General features: G+C 46.1%; 1 protein-coding gene across 1 annotated transcript; it reads left to right on the forward strand.

Annotated features, from left to right (window-relative positions):
• The first annotated feature begins 14,282 nt into the window (after positions 1 to 14,282).
• On the forward strand, positions 14,283 to 16,769 carry LOC138366624 (uncharacterized). Its single transcript, XM_069327776.1, has 3 exons — positions 14,283 to 14,447; positions 14,861 to 15,076; positions 15,199 to 16,769. Exons 1-3 carry the CDS (start codon positions 14,283 to 14,285, stop codon positions 15,694 to 15,696), a joined length of 879 nt encoding a protein of 292 aa, XP_069183877.1. The 3' UTR covers positions 15,697 to 16,769.
• The last annotated feature ends 13 nt before the right edge of the window (positions 16,770 to 16,782 follow it).

A 16,782-nucleotide genomic window follows, 5' to 3' on the forward strand; every position in this document is an offset into this window, starting at 1 on the left:
AACCTGCCCCACCCAATGGTCCTGGAGAACTCTCTCACCTTAAGGACCTTCAGAGCTCTCTCACCCTATGGGTCTAGAGAACTCTCTTACCCCAAGATGATTAACTTGGCCTCCTCTCCCCCTCTTACTTCTTCGCCAGAAAACTGTACTGAAGAGGTGACAAGTGCGTCACCTGTGGGCATGACAACGACAGGACCGAGGGCCGTGGCAGGGGCGCGGCGGAGCGCCCCTGCCACCGTCAGTATATAACAAATCCCCGTGATAATGTTAGGGTTGGGGGCCGAGGTGTGGAGGCTGGGTCGGGAGGCCGCTCTCATCTCCCAGTCTTCTTCTCGCTGTCATTCTCCGGCCCACAAGCCTTGATTTATCACTCTCTCCCCTTACCTCTTGGCACGGAGACGCCCGGAAGTGGATGATCGCGTGAGCTTCACCTACAGCAATTAATAATTCATCAATCCCGGCAATATTCTTTAGCAGAGGTAGTAATTTTGTGCATTCCATCAAATACCCGAGACTCGTTCGGGCGCTCTACACTTTATTTACACTTTGTTACTGGCGTACTCTTCGATATTAAACGCGTATAAATAGTTCTAAATTAGTAATTTGGTCTAAGATTAAAACTCATTTGTCTTATTCTGCAAATCTCGAGCTAAAACGAGGTCCACCGCAAGCAAAGTGTGATTTTTACAAGGCCGCCTGTTTGGTAAGAGTTATGGTGGTGGGAGAGGTTCCAGCACTGTGACGGGGCGGGCCAGAGTTGGCCCTCGGGTGGCAGCAGCTCGGGCCAGGCGCGCCTCATGGCTTATACCTGTGCCACTCACTCTTCTTCACTCTCCCTCAACTACAACTCACTCTCTGATCGCTTATGGCTTGCCAAAATATAGCGACATGACACAAGTTGCTGCTGACGTTACTGTAGACTAAGGTATCCTTAGTCTACCTGTATGTATCCAAACATTGGTTCGACTTTGACGTGTCATCATTAAAAGCTTTTGTGTACCTTGTTATATATGTAGGGTTTATTTGTCAAGGAAAGTTATGTTGAGAAAATATCGTACGATATAGGTGCCTGCACAATAGCTGGAATGTTGGATAGCGTGCAAGGCCGATGAACAACGCTCTCATATAATAATTGCGATGTACCCTACTTTTTATAAAAACTAAAAAACTGCCACATTATTGACCAATTTCGTTCAGGTTTATATTCTCGTACAGTCTGAGGCAAGGCTCTTCAATACATATACCTTATAATACAGCACTTTATGTGATAAATCAATCCTATATATACTTACTCCATACGTTAATATAGAGAAGCTGTGTGTACTGACTTTCGCAACATACGTGTATGAAACTATATGAAGGAGTTTGCAAACAGTATAGAAACTGTCTGGACTAGAGAGAGAGAGAGGCTAATATGCAAGCAGCAAATATTTAAATAGTATTTGTGTTTTGATGTAAATATGAGGGATATAATTATGCTTTGAACGATCATATGGCTTTTGACACTATAATTGTGATAGGCTGCATTAGATAGTAGTTTATTGGTCCTCTGTATCACAATGGAGACTGGAGAGGTGTACTCTGCTTCTCGGTGTGTGTATACGCTTTGAGTTTACTTTGGCTCTGGGCTATATCCAGATCAAAAGTACTCTAACTGGTTGGTTCAAATTCAAATTCAAATGTTTATTTAGGTAAAGTACATACATAAGTTACATAGGTAAAGTACATACATAAGTTACATAGGTAAAGTACATACATAGGTTAATTTTGCTGGTCTGTAAGCACTAGTGGTTGCTCTAATAACCCTCCAGAGGTTGATAGACATTATGGGCAACACCTAAACAATACTGTAAACCCTCGTGGCTCAGTTGAAGGACGTTACAAATTTAGTTGCATTCACACAGTTGTCTAATCCTCGGACAGGACAGAAACAGTTGAGCACGTTTTCTTTTACCCGATGCCTCTATCCACCTAGCAGAAAAATAGTTACCCGCTAGTTAAGTAATTGTTGGCTTGTATCGAGATCACACCTTGGTGGAACTCACAACTGTTACCTAACTCGCGGTTACCTATTTACTGCTTGGTGAGCAGAGGCATCAGATGAAAGGAAACGTACTCAATCATTTCTGTCCCCCACAGGGATCGATCCCAGGATCCTTGATTCTGAGTCGAGGACGTAGACTGCTATACTACAAGGATTGTATTGCCATTTAGCAGATCCAAGCTCTTGGGCTAACAATTCTTCTTGGAGCAACCAGCAGTTAACATCGGGACTTCAAGCATATCAATCGTGTCACTGGATGCGTGTTGTTGTAGCCTAGCTCATTAATGGAAACTGAAAATGATCGATACGAGGCAGCTTCTATTTATATCCATTCAAACTCCTATACATATGTTTAACCTACGCTTGAAACAATCCAGTGATTTCGCGTCTGTTATCCAGTGATTTGCTCATGGTCTGTTAGATCATAGTAGGCGGTGTTTTGTGGGTGGTCTTAGAGTCGTGATTGGCAAGACTTACAGTTTCAGTGCCCTCATCTGGTCAAGAATAGGAGTGCAAACTCCAAACTGTGTATGGAGTCAGCCGCCACCACATCACTTCCTAGTGCATTCCGTTTATTAACTATTCTGACACTGAAAAAGTTCTTTCTAATGTCTTTGCGACTCATTTGGATACTCAGTATCCCCTTGTGTGTGTACCACCCGTGTTAAATAACCCATCCTTGTCTACCCTGTCAATTCCCTTGAGAATTTTGTATGTGGTGATCATGTCTCTCTAAACTCTTCTATCTTCCAGCGACGTGAGGTGCATTTCAAGCAGCCGTTCCTCGTAAATCATGCCTTTTAGTTCTGGGACTAGCCTAGTTGTATACCTCTGAACTTTATTCAGTTTCGTCTTGTGCTTGACAAGGTACGGGCTCCATGCTGGGGCCGCATACTCCAGGATTGGTCTTACATATGTGGTATACAAGGTTATGAAGAATTCCCTACACAGGTTTATGAAGGCAGTTCTCAAGTTAGCCAGTCTCGCATACGCCGTCGATGATATTCTTTTAATGTGGGCTTCAGGAGACAGGTTTGGTGTGATATCAACTCCTAGATCTTTCTCTCTGTCCGTTTCGTGAAGGACTTCATCTCCCATTCGGTATCCTGTGTCTGGTCGTCTATTTCCCCCACCTAGTTTCATTACCTTACATTTACTTCGGTTGAAATTTAGTAGCCATTTGTTGGACCTTTCCTTCAGCTTGTCTAGGTCATCTTGTAGCCTCATACTGTTTTTTTCTGTCTTAATCCTTCTCGTAATTTTTTAATCATCAGCAAACATTGAGAGGAACGAGACTATTTCTTCTGGGAGATAATTTACGTATTTCAGAAACAGTATAGGTCCAAGGACTGATCCCTGTTGTACTGTGTCAAAGGATTTCTGGCAATCCAATAATATGCAGTCTGCCCACCCCTCTCTTTCTTGTCTGATTCTTGTTGCCTAATCATAGAATTCAATTAATCCTGTGAGACATGATCTGCCATCCCTGAACCCAACTCCCTTGTGTTAGGAAGGGAGGGGGGCGATAGGAGAACATATTATGGGGGGTCAGGAGTGGGGAAATGTGTATGGTGGGGTGTAGGTGTGTTGAGAGGTGGAGATAGTGATATATAAAGGGAGTGTGGAGTTTTTACAGGCCATTGACACACAAGAGCACACACGGGAGACATCTCCCGTCACGCAGGGTGCAGTTGCACCTCCACAGATCTCCAGTATCATCTATTGATACTGGTGATGGCTCAAAAGGGCCACCACTTACGGGCTATTCATGCCCGTGCCACCTTTTGGGTGGCTTAATCTTCATCAATCAATCAATCTTTTTACAGCCTCACTATAGCCCCTGCTACATGGAAATTCTGTTCCAAATAGCTGAATCTAAAACATCACCAACAACGTCAGAGAAGGGTGAGGTGAGCACGACGGGCTCAGCCCGTGCTGCTTGCAGCGTTGTGTACCGAGTGGCTGAGGCTAAAACAACAACAACATAGGAAGGTTGTGTATGGTGGCTTTAGGGTTAGTGTAGGAGTAGCCACCCGACACTGATCCGCCCCCCTTCATCACCTTACATCACTCCTGTCCTCACTATGTCCTTTTCAAGTGTCCTTCTGTCAATTCTGCTCTTATAATAATAATATATATATATATATATTTTGAGATATATACAAGAGTTGTTACATTCTTGTAGAGCCACTAGTACGCGTAGCGTTTCGGGCAGGTCCCTGGAATACGATCCCCGCCGCGAAGAATCGTTGTTACAACCAAGTACACATTTTACTGTTGAGTTAAACAGAGGCTACAGTTAAGGATTTGCGCCCAGTAAATCCTCCCCGGCCAGGATACGAACCCATGACATAGCGCTCGCGGAACGCCAGGCGAGTGTCTTACCACTACACCACGGAGACTGGTTATTATAAAACTGGTGATTATAAGATAATAATAATAACAAGAAAGTCAACTGGGGCACTGAGGTGACTTGAACCAGTGATGAAGGACCTCCTAGTCGTTAACCTTACCCCTGTACTACCACGACTTGTTTACAAGTCATGCAGCCTTAGATTCCAGTGAATCTACAGGAAGTCTTGGGGGTTAGACGTCAAATTTGGACCGGCTTCAGTAGAAGCCAGTCCAAGTTTGGGGAATATAACTCTTATACCAGAGTGCATGCGGGCAATGAGTGAAATCCTGACTTGGCCACGTTGAGCTAAATGGAGGAGAGAGCTCACTCACCCATGGGTCTGGAGAGCTCACTCACCCATGGGTCTGGAGAGCTCACTCACCCATGGGTCTGGAGAGCTCACTCACCCATGGGTCTGGAGAGCTCACTCACCTATGGGTCTGGAGAGCTCACTCACCCATGGGTCTGGAGAGCTCACTCACCTATGGGTCTGGAGAGCTCACTCACCCATGGGTCTGGAGAGCTCACTCACCCATGGGTCTGGAGAGCTCACTCACCCATGGGTCTGGAGAGCTCACTCACCCATGGGTCTGGAGAGCTCACTCACCCATGAGTCTGGAGAGCTCACTCACCCATGGGTCTGGAGAGCTCACTCACCCATGGGTCTGGAGAGCTCACTCACCCATGGGTCTGGAGAGCTCACTCACCCATGGGTCTGGAGAGCTCACTCACCCATGGGTCTGGAGAGCTCACTCACCCATGAGTCTGGAGAGCTCACTCACCCATGGGTCTAGAGAGCTCACTCACCCATGGGTCTGGAGAGCTCACTCACCCATGGGTCTAGAGAGCTCACTCACCCATGGATCAGGAGAGCTCACTCACCCATGGATCAGGAGAGCTCACTCACCCATGGGTGAGTGGAAGTTGAAGCAAACCTCAGTGGAAACCTCAGGACCCATAGAGGATTCAGCTTGCGAGCATCCAGTGTGCAAGTTCGAGTCTTACTCATGGCTCGTACTGATTTTTCTAATAATAATAAATAATAATAATAATAATTAGACGTCCTCTAATTACTCAACACAAAGCTGCTATTAGGACAATATCCAACTCTGGCCCCAGACATCACTCGGTACCCCTACTCAAATCTCTGAATATGTTAGACATTAAGTCACTGCACATTCTCTCATGTGTATTATACATATATAAAACGCTGAACTGTAATGCCAATCCTGACCTCAAAAGCTTCATAGAAGGTTGTAACAGAACCCATGAGCACTACACCAGAAATAAATACAGTTTTGATATTCCTAGAGTACGACTTAATCAAACTAGAAATGCTCTACAAATCAAGGGACCCAGATTGTGGAATGACCTTCCCAACCATGTTAAAGACTACCTCTCTCAACCAGTTTAAGATAAAAACGAAGCTATACCTAATAAATTCCCTGTAACCTACCTTACCCCTCTATTGACAACCAATGTCTTTTTTTTTTTTAAATGGCGCTGTTTGTCGACAGAATTGTATTTGTGCTGCTTTTTCAGCCACGTTCCCCCCTTTTTTATCTCTTTTTTTATTTGTTCTCAACTCATTTTATTCTTTATGCTCAATTAGTATTAAGCTTTAGTCATTTTTCATAGTCATTTTTCATAGTCATTTAAGCTTTAGTCTTTTTCATGCCCGAAACGCTTTGCGTAATATTGACTTTAGGCATTGTATGTACTAGCCCTATCTATAAATCCATCACTCTTTGTAAAATCTCTTGTATGTATGTACCTTACCTAAATAAACATTTGATTTGATTTGATTGATAAAAGCAATCCCATAACAAAATATTACACAGGGTATTTATTCAAAGAGTCATAAAACAGAATATGAGGATGCAGACGGAACATGGTCGGTCGCCACACCAGGATACAGGACACACCACAACAATAACAGGATCACAATGCCACCAAAACGTTGCCTAAACCGGGCAAGTGTAACCCAAGCGCTGGCGGCTGGTTGCTGACTGACGGACGGCTGGGGCTCGTCACCTGAGCTGACGACTACTATTACCAGCGACTCACCTCCACACTCGCCCTGGTCGAGTGCCACTACAGGGGGAGGTGGGGGAAGGAGGGTGCTCCAGGGTTGGGGGGAGGGCTCTGTAATAAGGGAATATTAAAATGGTTGTGTTAATGTGTAGGGTAGAGAGACATGTTAAGACTTGTCAGCTAGTTTTTGTTTTATTTTTGGACTACCATACTGTTTACTGTCCTTCACACCCCCACCACCTCACTCCCTGCCCCCTTCTCCGTGGCCTACTCCCCTTCCCCCTCCCCTTCGGCTGGCATGAGCGGGTCGGACAGGTGACTAATTGTACGGAACTGGTGTCAAACTATCCAGTATAGAGTTGGGTTAGCGGTGGTGTAGGGGGCGCTGCAGGGCACGCACTGCCTGTGTGAAGGCTGAGCCGGGTCGCCGCCTCATGCCACACCTCTCATAACAATCATTGGCCGTCTTAAGAACACTTATACCAATCTTCAACAATCAAGACGGACGCAGAAAATTTTGTTTCTTACATATTAACTTGTTGATGATGTGTGGTGTATTTTAACCGCTTAAACTCGAGTGTGTTGTGTAAACAGGTCAATGTCTATATAGGAAGCACTCGTTAAGTTATCGCGGTGAAAGTTGTGTTCTGATAGGCGACGAGTGTTGCTGTGTGTGATGGAGGGCGTCACCAAGAGGAACACCAGGACGCTGCTCACAGGTGAGGCGCCTCTGTCTGTACGCATGCACAACTAGGTGAGTACAACACACACACACACACACACACACACACACACACACACACACACACACACACCACACACACACACACACACACACACACACAATATAGCTAATAAAGCCAAGACCGAACCCAAGCTACTACACAGTCACATAAGGAGGAAGACAACAGTGAAGGAACAGGTGATGAAACTTAGGGTGGGCGAGGGACAGGTACACAGAGAATGACAAGAGGTGTGTGAAGAACTCAACAAAAGATTCCAGGAGGTCTTTACAATAGAACAGGGAGATGTCGCGGCGCTAGAAGAGGTGGCAGCAAACCAGGTGACCTTGGATAGGTTCGAAATTACAAGAGATGAGGTCAAGAAGCACCTATTGGAGCTGGATGTGAGAAAAGCTGTTGGGCCGGATGGAATCTCGCCATGGGTATTGAAAGAGTGTGCAGGAGCACTTTGCCTACCACTCTCCATAGTGTATAGTAGGTCACTGGAAAACGGGGGACCTACCAGAAATATGGAAGACTGCTAATGTAGTACCAATATACAAAAGGGTGACAGACAAGAGGCAACTGAACTACAGGCCAGTATCCTTAACTTGTATACCATGCAAGGTGATGGAGAAGATTGTGAGAAAAAACCTAGTAACACATCTGGAGAGAAGAGACTTCGTGACAACCCATCAACATGGGTTCAGGGAGGGTAAATCTTGCCTTACAGGATTGATAGAATTCTACGATCAGGTGACAAAGATTAAACAAGAAAGAGAAGGGTGGGCGGACTGCATTTTTTTGGACTGTCGGAAAGCCTTTGACACAGTACCCCATAAAAGGTTGATGCATAAGCTAGAGAAACAGGCAGGAGTAACTGGTAGGGCGCTCCAGTGGATAAGGGAGTACCTAAACAATAGGAAGCAGAGAGTTACAGTGAGGGGTGAGACCTCAGACTGGCGTGAAGTCACCAGTGGAGTCCCACAGGGCTCTGTACTCGGACCTATCCTGTTTTCTGATATACGTAAATGATCTCCCAGAGGGTATAGACTCATTCCTCTCAATGTTTGCTGACGACGCCAAAATTATGAGAAGGATTAAGACAGAGGAGGACAGCTTGAAGCTTCAAGAAGACCTGGACAAGCTGCAGGAATGGTCGAACAAATGGCTGTTAGAGTTTAATCCAAGCAAATGTAATGTAATGAAGATAGGGGTAGGAAGCAGGAGACCAGATACAAGGTATCACTTGGGAGATGAAATACTTCAAGAGTCCGAGAGAGAGAAGACCTGGGGGTTGATATCACGCCAGACCTGTCCCCTGATGCTCACATCAAGAGGATAACAGCTAGCAGCATATGCCAGGTTGGCTAACATAAGAACGGCCTTTAGAAACTTGTGTAAGGAATCTTTCAGCACATTATATACCACATATGTCAGACCAATCCTGGAGTATGCGGCACCAGCATGGAGTCCATATCTAGTCAAGCATAAGACTAAAATGGAAAAGGTTCAAAGGTTTGCCACCAGACTAGTACCCGAGCTGAGAGGTATGAGCTACAGGAGAGACTACTGGAATTAAACCTCACTTCGTTGGAAGACAGAAGAGTTAGGGGGGACATGATCACCACATCAAGATCCTCAAGGGAATTGACAGGTTGATAAAGACAGGCTGTTTAACACAAGGGGCACACGCACTAGGGGACACAGGTGGAAAACTGAGTGCCCAAATGAGCCACAGAGATATTAGAAAGAACTTTTTTAGTGTCAGAGTGGTTGACAAATGGAATGCATTAGGAAGTGATGTGGTGGAGGCTGACTCCATACACAGTTTCAAGTGTGGATATGATAGAGCCCAGTAGGCTCAGGAAACCTGTACACCTGTTGATTGACAGTTGAGAGGCGGGACCAAAGAGCCAGAGCTCAACCCCCGCAAGCACAACTAGGTGAGTACACACACACACACACACACACACACACACACACACACACACACACACACACACACACACACACACACACACACACACACACACACACACACACACACACACACACCAAAGAGCCAGAGCTCAACCCCCGCAAAACACAACTAGGTGAGTACACACGCTGTGGAAAGCGCTTTAGACTCGTGGACCTAGGGACCGGGGTTCGATCCCAGAAGCCGGCGGAAACAGATGGGCAGTTTCCTTTACCCTGATGCGTCTGTTACCTAGCAATAAATAGGTACCTCGGAGTTAGACAGCTGCTACGGGCTGATTCCTGGTGTGTATGTGGAAGAAAAAAAAAAGAAAAAAAATAGTAGTTAGTAACAGTTGAGAGGCGGGCCGAAAGAGCAGAGCTCAACCCCCGCAAGCACAATTAGGTGAATATACAGTTTCTCCATAAGTTGGAGAAACAGACAAGAGTAACTGGTAGGGTGCTTCAGTGGATAAGGGAGTACCTAAGCAATAGGAAGCAGAGAGTTACAGTGAGGGGTGAGACCTCAAATTTGGCGTGAAGTGAGCAGTGGAGTCCCACAGGGCTCTGTACTCTGACCTATCCTGTTTTTGATATACGTAAATGATCTCCCGGAGGGTATAGACTCTTTCCTCTCAATGTTTGCTGACGACGCCAAAATTATGAGAAGGATTAAGACAGAGGAGGACAGCTTGAGGCTTCAAGAAGACCTGGACAGACTGAAGGAATGGTTCAACAAATGGGTGTTAGAGTTTAACCCGAGCAAATGTAGTGTAATGAAGGTAGGTGTAGGGAGCAGGGGGCCAGATACAAGGTATCATTTGCTTGACTATATATGCTTGACATATGGATAATATGTTTGACTAGATATGGACTCCATGCTGGAGCTGCATACTCTAGGATTGGTCTGACATATGTGGTATACAAAGTTCTGAATGATTCCTTACACAAGTTTCTAAATGCCGTTCTTATGTTGGCCAACCTGGCGTATGCCGCTGATGTTATCCTCTTGATATGGGCTTCAGGGGACAGGTCTGGCGTGATATCAACCCCCAAGGCTTTCTCTCTGACTCTTGAAGAATTTCATCTCCCAATTGTGTGTGTGTGTGTGTTGTTTACTCACCTAGTTGTGCTTGCGGGGGTTGAGCTCTGGCTATTGGTCCCGCCTCTCAACTGTGTGTGTGTGTGTGTGTCTATATTTTTGTCTGCTTACGTCTTTATATATATATATATATATATATATATATATATATATATATATATATATTATATATATATATATATATATATATATATATATATATATATATATATATATATATATGACAATGTCAGACCACGGAGGAAAATGAAACAGGAATTTCCTTAAGTACTTTCGTATATTAAATACATCTTCAGAAGGAAGATGTATTTAAGATGTAGTTTCCTTCTGAAGATGTATTTAATATACGAAAGTACTTAAGGAAATGCCTGTTTCATTTTCTCCGTGGTCTGACATTGTCACATTCTTAATCACGTGTTTATTTTCGTGATATACACACACACACACACACACACACACATATATATATTATATATATATATATATATATATATATATATATATATATATATATATATTATATATATAATATATATATATATATGAGTTCTTACATTCTTGTACAGTCACCAGCACGTATTGCGTTCGGGCAAGTCCTTAATCTAATTTCACACACACACATCCCCAGGAAGCAGTCCGTAGCAGCGTCCTCCCAGGTACCTATTTACTGCTAGGTGAACAAAGGCATCAGAGTGAAAGAAACTCTGCCCATTGTTTCCACCTCCGTCGGGGATCGAACCCGGACCCTTAGGACTACGAACGCCGAGCGCTGTCCACTCAGCCGTCAGGCCCCCATACAATTTAGAAACATCGCGCATGAAACATCGCATTTTCATGTACCTTAATTTCCCATAATAAAGTTGTGCATGAAGAGTGAAAATGTACATTTTCGAATGGTCCCTCCTCGCACCACTCACAAGAGCCGTGTGTTCTGTACCACTCACAAGAGCCGCGTGTTCTGTAACACTCACAAGAGCCGCGTGTTCTGTAACACTCACAAGAGCCGCGTGTTCTGTAACACTCACAAGAGCCGCGTGATCTGTAACACTCACAAGAGCCGCGTGTTCTACAACACTCACAAGAGCCGCGTGTTCTGTACCACTCACAAGAGCCGCGTGTTCTGTACCACTCACAAGAGCCGCGTGTTCTGTAACACTCACAAGAGCCGCGTGTTCTGTAACACTCACAAGAGCCGCGTGTTCTGTACCACTCACAAGAGCCGCGTGTTCTGTAACACTCACAAGAGCCGCGTGTTCTGCAACACTCACAAGAGCCGCGTGTTCTGTACCACTCACAAGAGCCGCGTGTTCTGCAACACTCACAAGAGCCGCGTGTTCTGTACCACTCACAAGAGCCGCGTGTTCTGTAACACTCACAAGAGCCGCGTGTTCTGTAACACTCACAAGAGCCGCGTGTTCTGTACCACTCACAAGAGCCGCGTGTTCTGCAACACTCACAAGAGCCGCGTGTTCTGTACCACTCACAAGAGCCGCGTGTTCTGTACCACTCACAAGAGCCGCGTGTTCTGCAACACTCACAAGAGCCCGCGTGTTCTGTACCACTCACAAGAGCCGCGTGTTCTGCAACACTCACAAGAGCCGCGTGTTCTGTACCACTCACAAGAGCCGCGTGTTCTGCAACACTCACAAGAGCCGCGTGTTCTGTACCACTCACAAGAGCCGCGTGTTCTGTAACACTCACAAGAGCCGCGTGTTCTGTACCACTCACAAGAGCCGCGTGTTCTGTAACACTCACAAGAGCCGCGTGTTCTGTACCACTCACAAGAGCCGCGTGTTCTGCAACACTCACAAGAGCCGCGTGTTCTGTACCACTCACAAGAGCCGCGTGTTCTGTAACACTCACAAGAGCCGCGTGTTCTGCAACACTCACAAGAAGCCGCGTGTTCTGTAACACTCACAAGAGCCGCGTGTTCTGTAACACTCACAAGAGCCGCGTGTTCTGTACACTCACAAGAGCCGCGTGTCTGTACCACTCACAAGAGCCGCGTGTTCTGTACCACTCACAAGAGCCGCGTGTTCTATGCCACTCACAAGAGCCGCGTGTTCTGCAACACTCACAAGAGCCGCGTGTTCTGTACCACTCACAAGAGCCGCGTGTTCTGTAACACTCACAAGAGCGCGTGTTCTGCAACACTCACAAGAGCCGCGTGTTCTGCAACACTCACAAGAGCCGCGTGTTCTGTAACACTCACAAGAGCCGCGTGTTCTGTACCACTCACAAGAGCCGCGTGTTCTGTAACACTCACAAGAGCCGCGTGTTCTGCAACACTCACAAGAGCCGCGTGTTCTGCAACACTCACAAGAGCCGCGTGTTCTGTAACACTCACAAGAGCCGCGTGTTCTATGCCACTCACAAGAGCCGCGTGTTCTGTAACATTCACAAGAGCCGCGTGTTCTGCCGCTGGAGACTGAGAGGAGAACTGCACAAGAGAACACTTCCATACAGCGAGCTCCACCCTGATGATAATGTTTACAGTTAAAATATGTGACAGCTACTAGGACACCCTCAAGATGTATGATTGACATTTTAACATTTTGAATGATTTTTAACAATCATTTTAACAAAATGATTGCTTTCCCGCGGAGCCCGGACTGTAGGCCTTGTGTACTCCTGGCAGGAGGGTGCGGGAGCAGCGGGAAGATCACCCACGGAAGTAGGGAGCTCCTTCAGTCTTCGTCGGCAGTAGCAGCGACCGCGGAGGTGGATGAAGCAGCAGGTGGTGGTAGGTACAAGCTCCTGGGGCCAGATTCACGAAGCAGTTACACAAAGTACTTACGAACGTGTACATCTTTCCTCAATCTTTGCCGGCTTTGTTTACAAGCATGAAAACTTGCCAATCAACTGTTGTTATTGTTATAAACAGCCTCCTGGTGCTTCGGAGCTCATTAACTGTTTAATAATTGTAAACAAAGCTGCCAAAGATTGAGAAAAGATGTACAGGTTTGTAAGTGCTTGCATAACTTCTTCGTGAATCTGGCCCCAGTTCCACACACCTCCGTGTGGAGGGAAAATGGAACATTAATACACATTCGCTAGCTGCATGTGCATTAATGTTTAATATTTCATTAATACATACAGAGCCAAATAATATAACACACAGAAATCACAATAGCGTGATGCATCAAATGAACAAATCCACAAGGGCACAAGGTTCGAACCCTCGCCACGGCCCTTGTGGATTTGTTCACCAAATAATATGTAATATTAAAGGATTTCGGTAGTACACTGGCTACTTTATCGACTCAAAGTCGGGAATGGAATCCTGAATGATCACAGTTGCCTGTGCAACTGTTGTGGCGTTGCATCTTGGCGCAACACCAAGCTCAAGAGAATGAATAATTAGTAATGAAGAGTCTTATCATCAATTCCAAACTAAATACATATAAATTATATGAAAGCTCATATAATAAGGCGCAGCTGTGTTCTAACTCTGGCGGAAGGAAGGGAAGAAATAGCCTAAGCTACTCTATCCCTTTGAGATGTATTTTATGGTCAATATAAACGTACTAGCCTAGTATTGGTTTAGTTGAGTATCCCAACTAGGCTGTATTAGCCTACATCGTGGTACAACTAGGCTGTATTAGCCTACATCGTGGTACAACTAGGCTGTATTAGCCTACATCGTGGTACAACTAGGCTGTATTAGCCTACATCGTGGTACAACTAGGCTGTATTAGCCTACATCGTGGTACAACTAGGCTGTATTAGCCTAGTTGGGTTTAGTTGAGTATTATCCTAAACTCTTAGCTTAGGTTAGGCTGTATTGGGCTACTTGGGTTAGGTTAGGTTGGGTTGAGTTACGTTTGGTTAAGTAGATTTCAAAATCCGTTGGCGACTCGTTTTGTGTACGATGTGACTTGCAGTGTAAGTTTTATCATGTAGTATTGAAGGAACAATTCTTAGCCTTTAAACTAGAGTTAGAAGCTCTTGTATAACTAGATTCAGTGTATACTTATTAACAAAGAGAGGTAGAAGGGGGTTAGGAAGCAAAGTAGTTAATATTTGATGTTAAATGTGTCTGTTATATTTGACCTTCCCTGCGCTGCACCTACGTCAGCCACGTCAAAGAACGCGCTCAGGGAGAGGACCAGAGTGGAGAGTCTGCGCAGGGCCTACCTGGAGCTGCAGGCTGCACTTCCCTCCGTTCCTCCAAATACCAAGCTCTCCAAGGTGGGCCATGCGTTCTCACGTGTGTGTGTTTACTAGTTGTGTTTTTGCGGGGGTTGAGCTTTGCTCTTTCGGCCCGCCTCTCAACTGTCAATCAACTGTTTACTAACTACTATTTTTTTTTTATTTTTTTATGTGTGTGTGTGTGTGTGTGTGTGTGTGTGTGTGTGTGTGTGTGTGTGTGTGTGTGTGTGTGTGTGTGTGTGTGTGTGTGTGTGTGTGTGTGTGTGTGTGTGTGTGTGTGTGTGTGTGTGTGTGTGTGTGTGTGTGTGTGTGTGTGTGTGTGTGTGTGTGTGTGTGTGTGTGTGTGTGTGTGTGTGCGTGTGTGCGTGCGTGCATTTTTTTTTTACTGCAAGCGAGTTTGCAAGCGTTTCCCTGGCGAGCCTCTTCACTACCAACCTCTCCACCTCCTGCAGCTGGACGTGTTAGTGCTGGCCACGACCTACATCTCCCACCTGTCGCAGCTCTTGGAGGCGGACGACAGCCAGTCGTGCCACGACACCAATAATAACACCACCGTCACCAAGGCGGCCGTCCAGGAGCACAACCCTTACCCTCCGCCCTTACCGTCCACCAATACAGTGGAGACAGGCACCCACAGGGTCAAGCAGGGGTTCCTACACCCCATCAAGGTACGTGATGTGTGTAAGAGGGAAATATTGAGGGAAGCGTTCCTGATCTCTGAGTATTATCGGCGTAGGGAAGGTGAGAGGCGGATTTAATTATAACAAATTGAATCCATTACTTATTTCAGAAGTGGCCTATGCGTGCCCGTCTGTACGCGGGTGTCGGGGCGACGGAGGCTGTCACTTTCCTTTCGGAGCAACTTCCGGCCCCACCACAGCAGCTGAGGACTAAGCTGGGACCCACTGCCGTGCCCGCCCACGTCCCCTGCCCTCACCAACTCCCTCCACAAGCCTCGCTCACCCTCAACCACACCCATGCCACTTCAACTCCTCACGAAACGCAGAATTCATTACAAGATTTCGGCTCTTCCAGCATGGCGCCAGGAGTCTTTAACGATGAGTTCGCGTGTCCAGCAGACAAATCTTACGGGTTCCCCTACATGTGTGAGGCGGGAGGACATTCCCAGGGCCCCCGGGAGATCCCCTACGCCGGCCCTCAGATAGGGACGTGGGAGGCAGAGGGCTCGTGGGGCCCCAATCTTATCCACGATGACCCTGCCGCCTGCCACCCTCCCTGCAGGGTGAGTCAGTCCTATGCGGGCTTCTGGACTGCCTGGGATGACTGAATATAAACCCAAATAGAGACCCTAAGTATAATTTTAAGAGTTCGGGAAAACGCTGTGTTATCCAATACTTTAACAGTTAGCTGATAGATAAACCGTTGTTCTTTATATTAATTTCTCTGTTTGCATGCCCCCGGGACGCCGTGTATATATATCACCCTAGTGTGTTAGGATGACATAGGTGGGTCTGAACAGTGAATGGATCGGTGACGATGTGAAAACTGCCTTTGTGATTGGCAAAAAACCCTCACACAAAAAAATAATTTCCTGCATGCATCAAGACTTAGAATCGTGTGAATGTGAGACCCCCCAAGTAATATTTTCGAAAGGAAGACAAAATTAAACAAAAATTTAATTAAATTTTACAAAGTGGAAGAGACTGGTAAAGTGTAGGTTGTGTAGAGTTGTACCGGGGTGAGGAGACTGGTGAAGTGTTGGTTGTGTAGAGTTGTACCGGGGTGAGGAGAGACTGGTAAAGTGTAGGTTGTATAGAGTTGTACCGGGGTGAGGAGAGACTGGTGAAGTGTAGGTTGTATAGAGTTGTACCGGGGTGAGGAGAGACTGGTGAAGTGTAGGTTGTATAGAGTTGTACCGGGGTGAGGAGAGACTGGTGAAGTGTAGGTTGTATAGAGTTGTACCGGGGTGAGGAGAGACTGGTGAAGTGTAGGTTGTATAGAGTTGTACCGGGGTGAGGAGAGACTGGTGAAGTGTAGGTTGTATAGAGTTGTACCGGGGTGAGGAGAGACTGGTGAAGTGTAGGTTGTATAGAGTTGTACCGGGGTGAGGAGAGACTGGTGAAGTGTAGGTTGTATAGAGTTGTACCGGGGTGAGGAGAGACTGGTGAAGTGTAGGTTGTATAGAGTTGTACCGGGGTGAGGAGAGACTGGTGAAGTGTAGGTTGTATAGAGTTGTACCGGGGTGAGGAGAGACTGGTGAAGTGTAGGTTGTATAGAGTTGTACCGGGGTGAGGAGAGACTGGTGAAGTGTTGGTTGTATAGAGTTGTACCGGGGTGAGGAGAGACTGGTGAAGTGTTGGTTGTATAGAGTTGTACCGGGGTGAGGAGAGACTGGTAAAGTGTTGGTTGTGTA

Source organism: Procambarus clarkii, chromosome 2 (genome assembly GCF_040958095.1).
Source record: "Procambarus clarkii isolate CNS0578487 chromosome 2, FALCON_Pclarkii_2.0, whole genome shotgun sequence".
Classification (NCBI taxonomy): domain Eukaryota; kingdom Metazoa; phylum Arthropoda; class Malacostraca; order Decapoda; family Cambaridae; genus Procambarus; species Procambarus clarkii.

What these genes read in the sequence shown, in the direction of transcription:
- LOC138366624 (XM_069327776.1), top strand. Translation starts at nt 14,283, where the DNA reads ATGTTAAATGTGTCTGTTATATTTGACCTTCCCTGCGCTGCACCTACG. An exon ending in CAAATACCAAGCTCTCCAAG is followed by an intron (nt 14,448 to 14,860) that starts GTGGGCCATGCG and finishes CACCTCCTGCAG; the next exon opens with CTGGACGTGTTAGTGCTGGC. An exon ending in GGTTCCTACACCCCATCAAG is followed by an intron (nt 15,077 to 15,198) that starts GTACGTGATGTG and finishes TACTTATTTCAG; the next exon opens with AAGTGGCCTATGCGTGCCCG.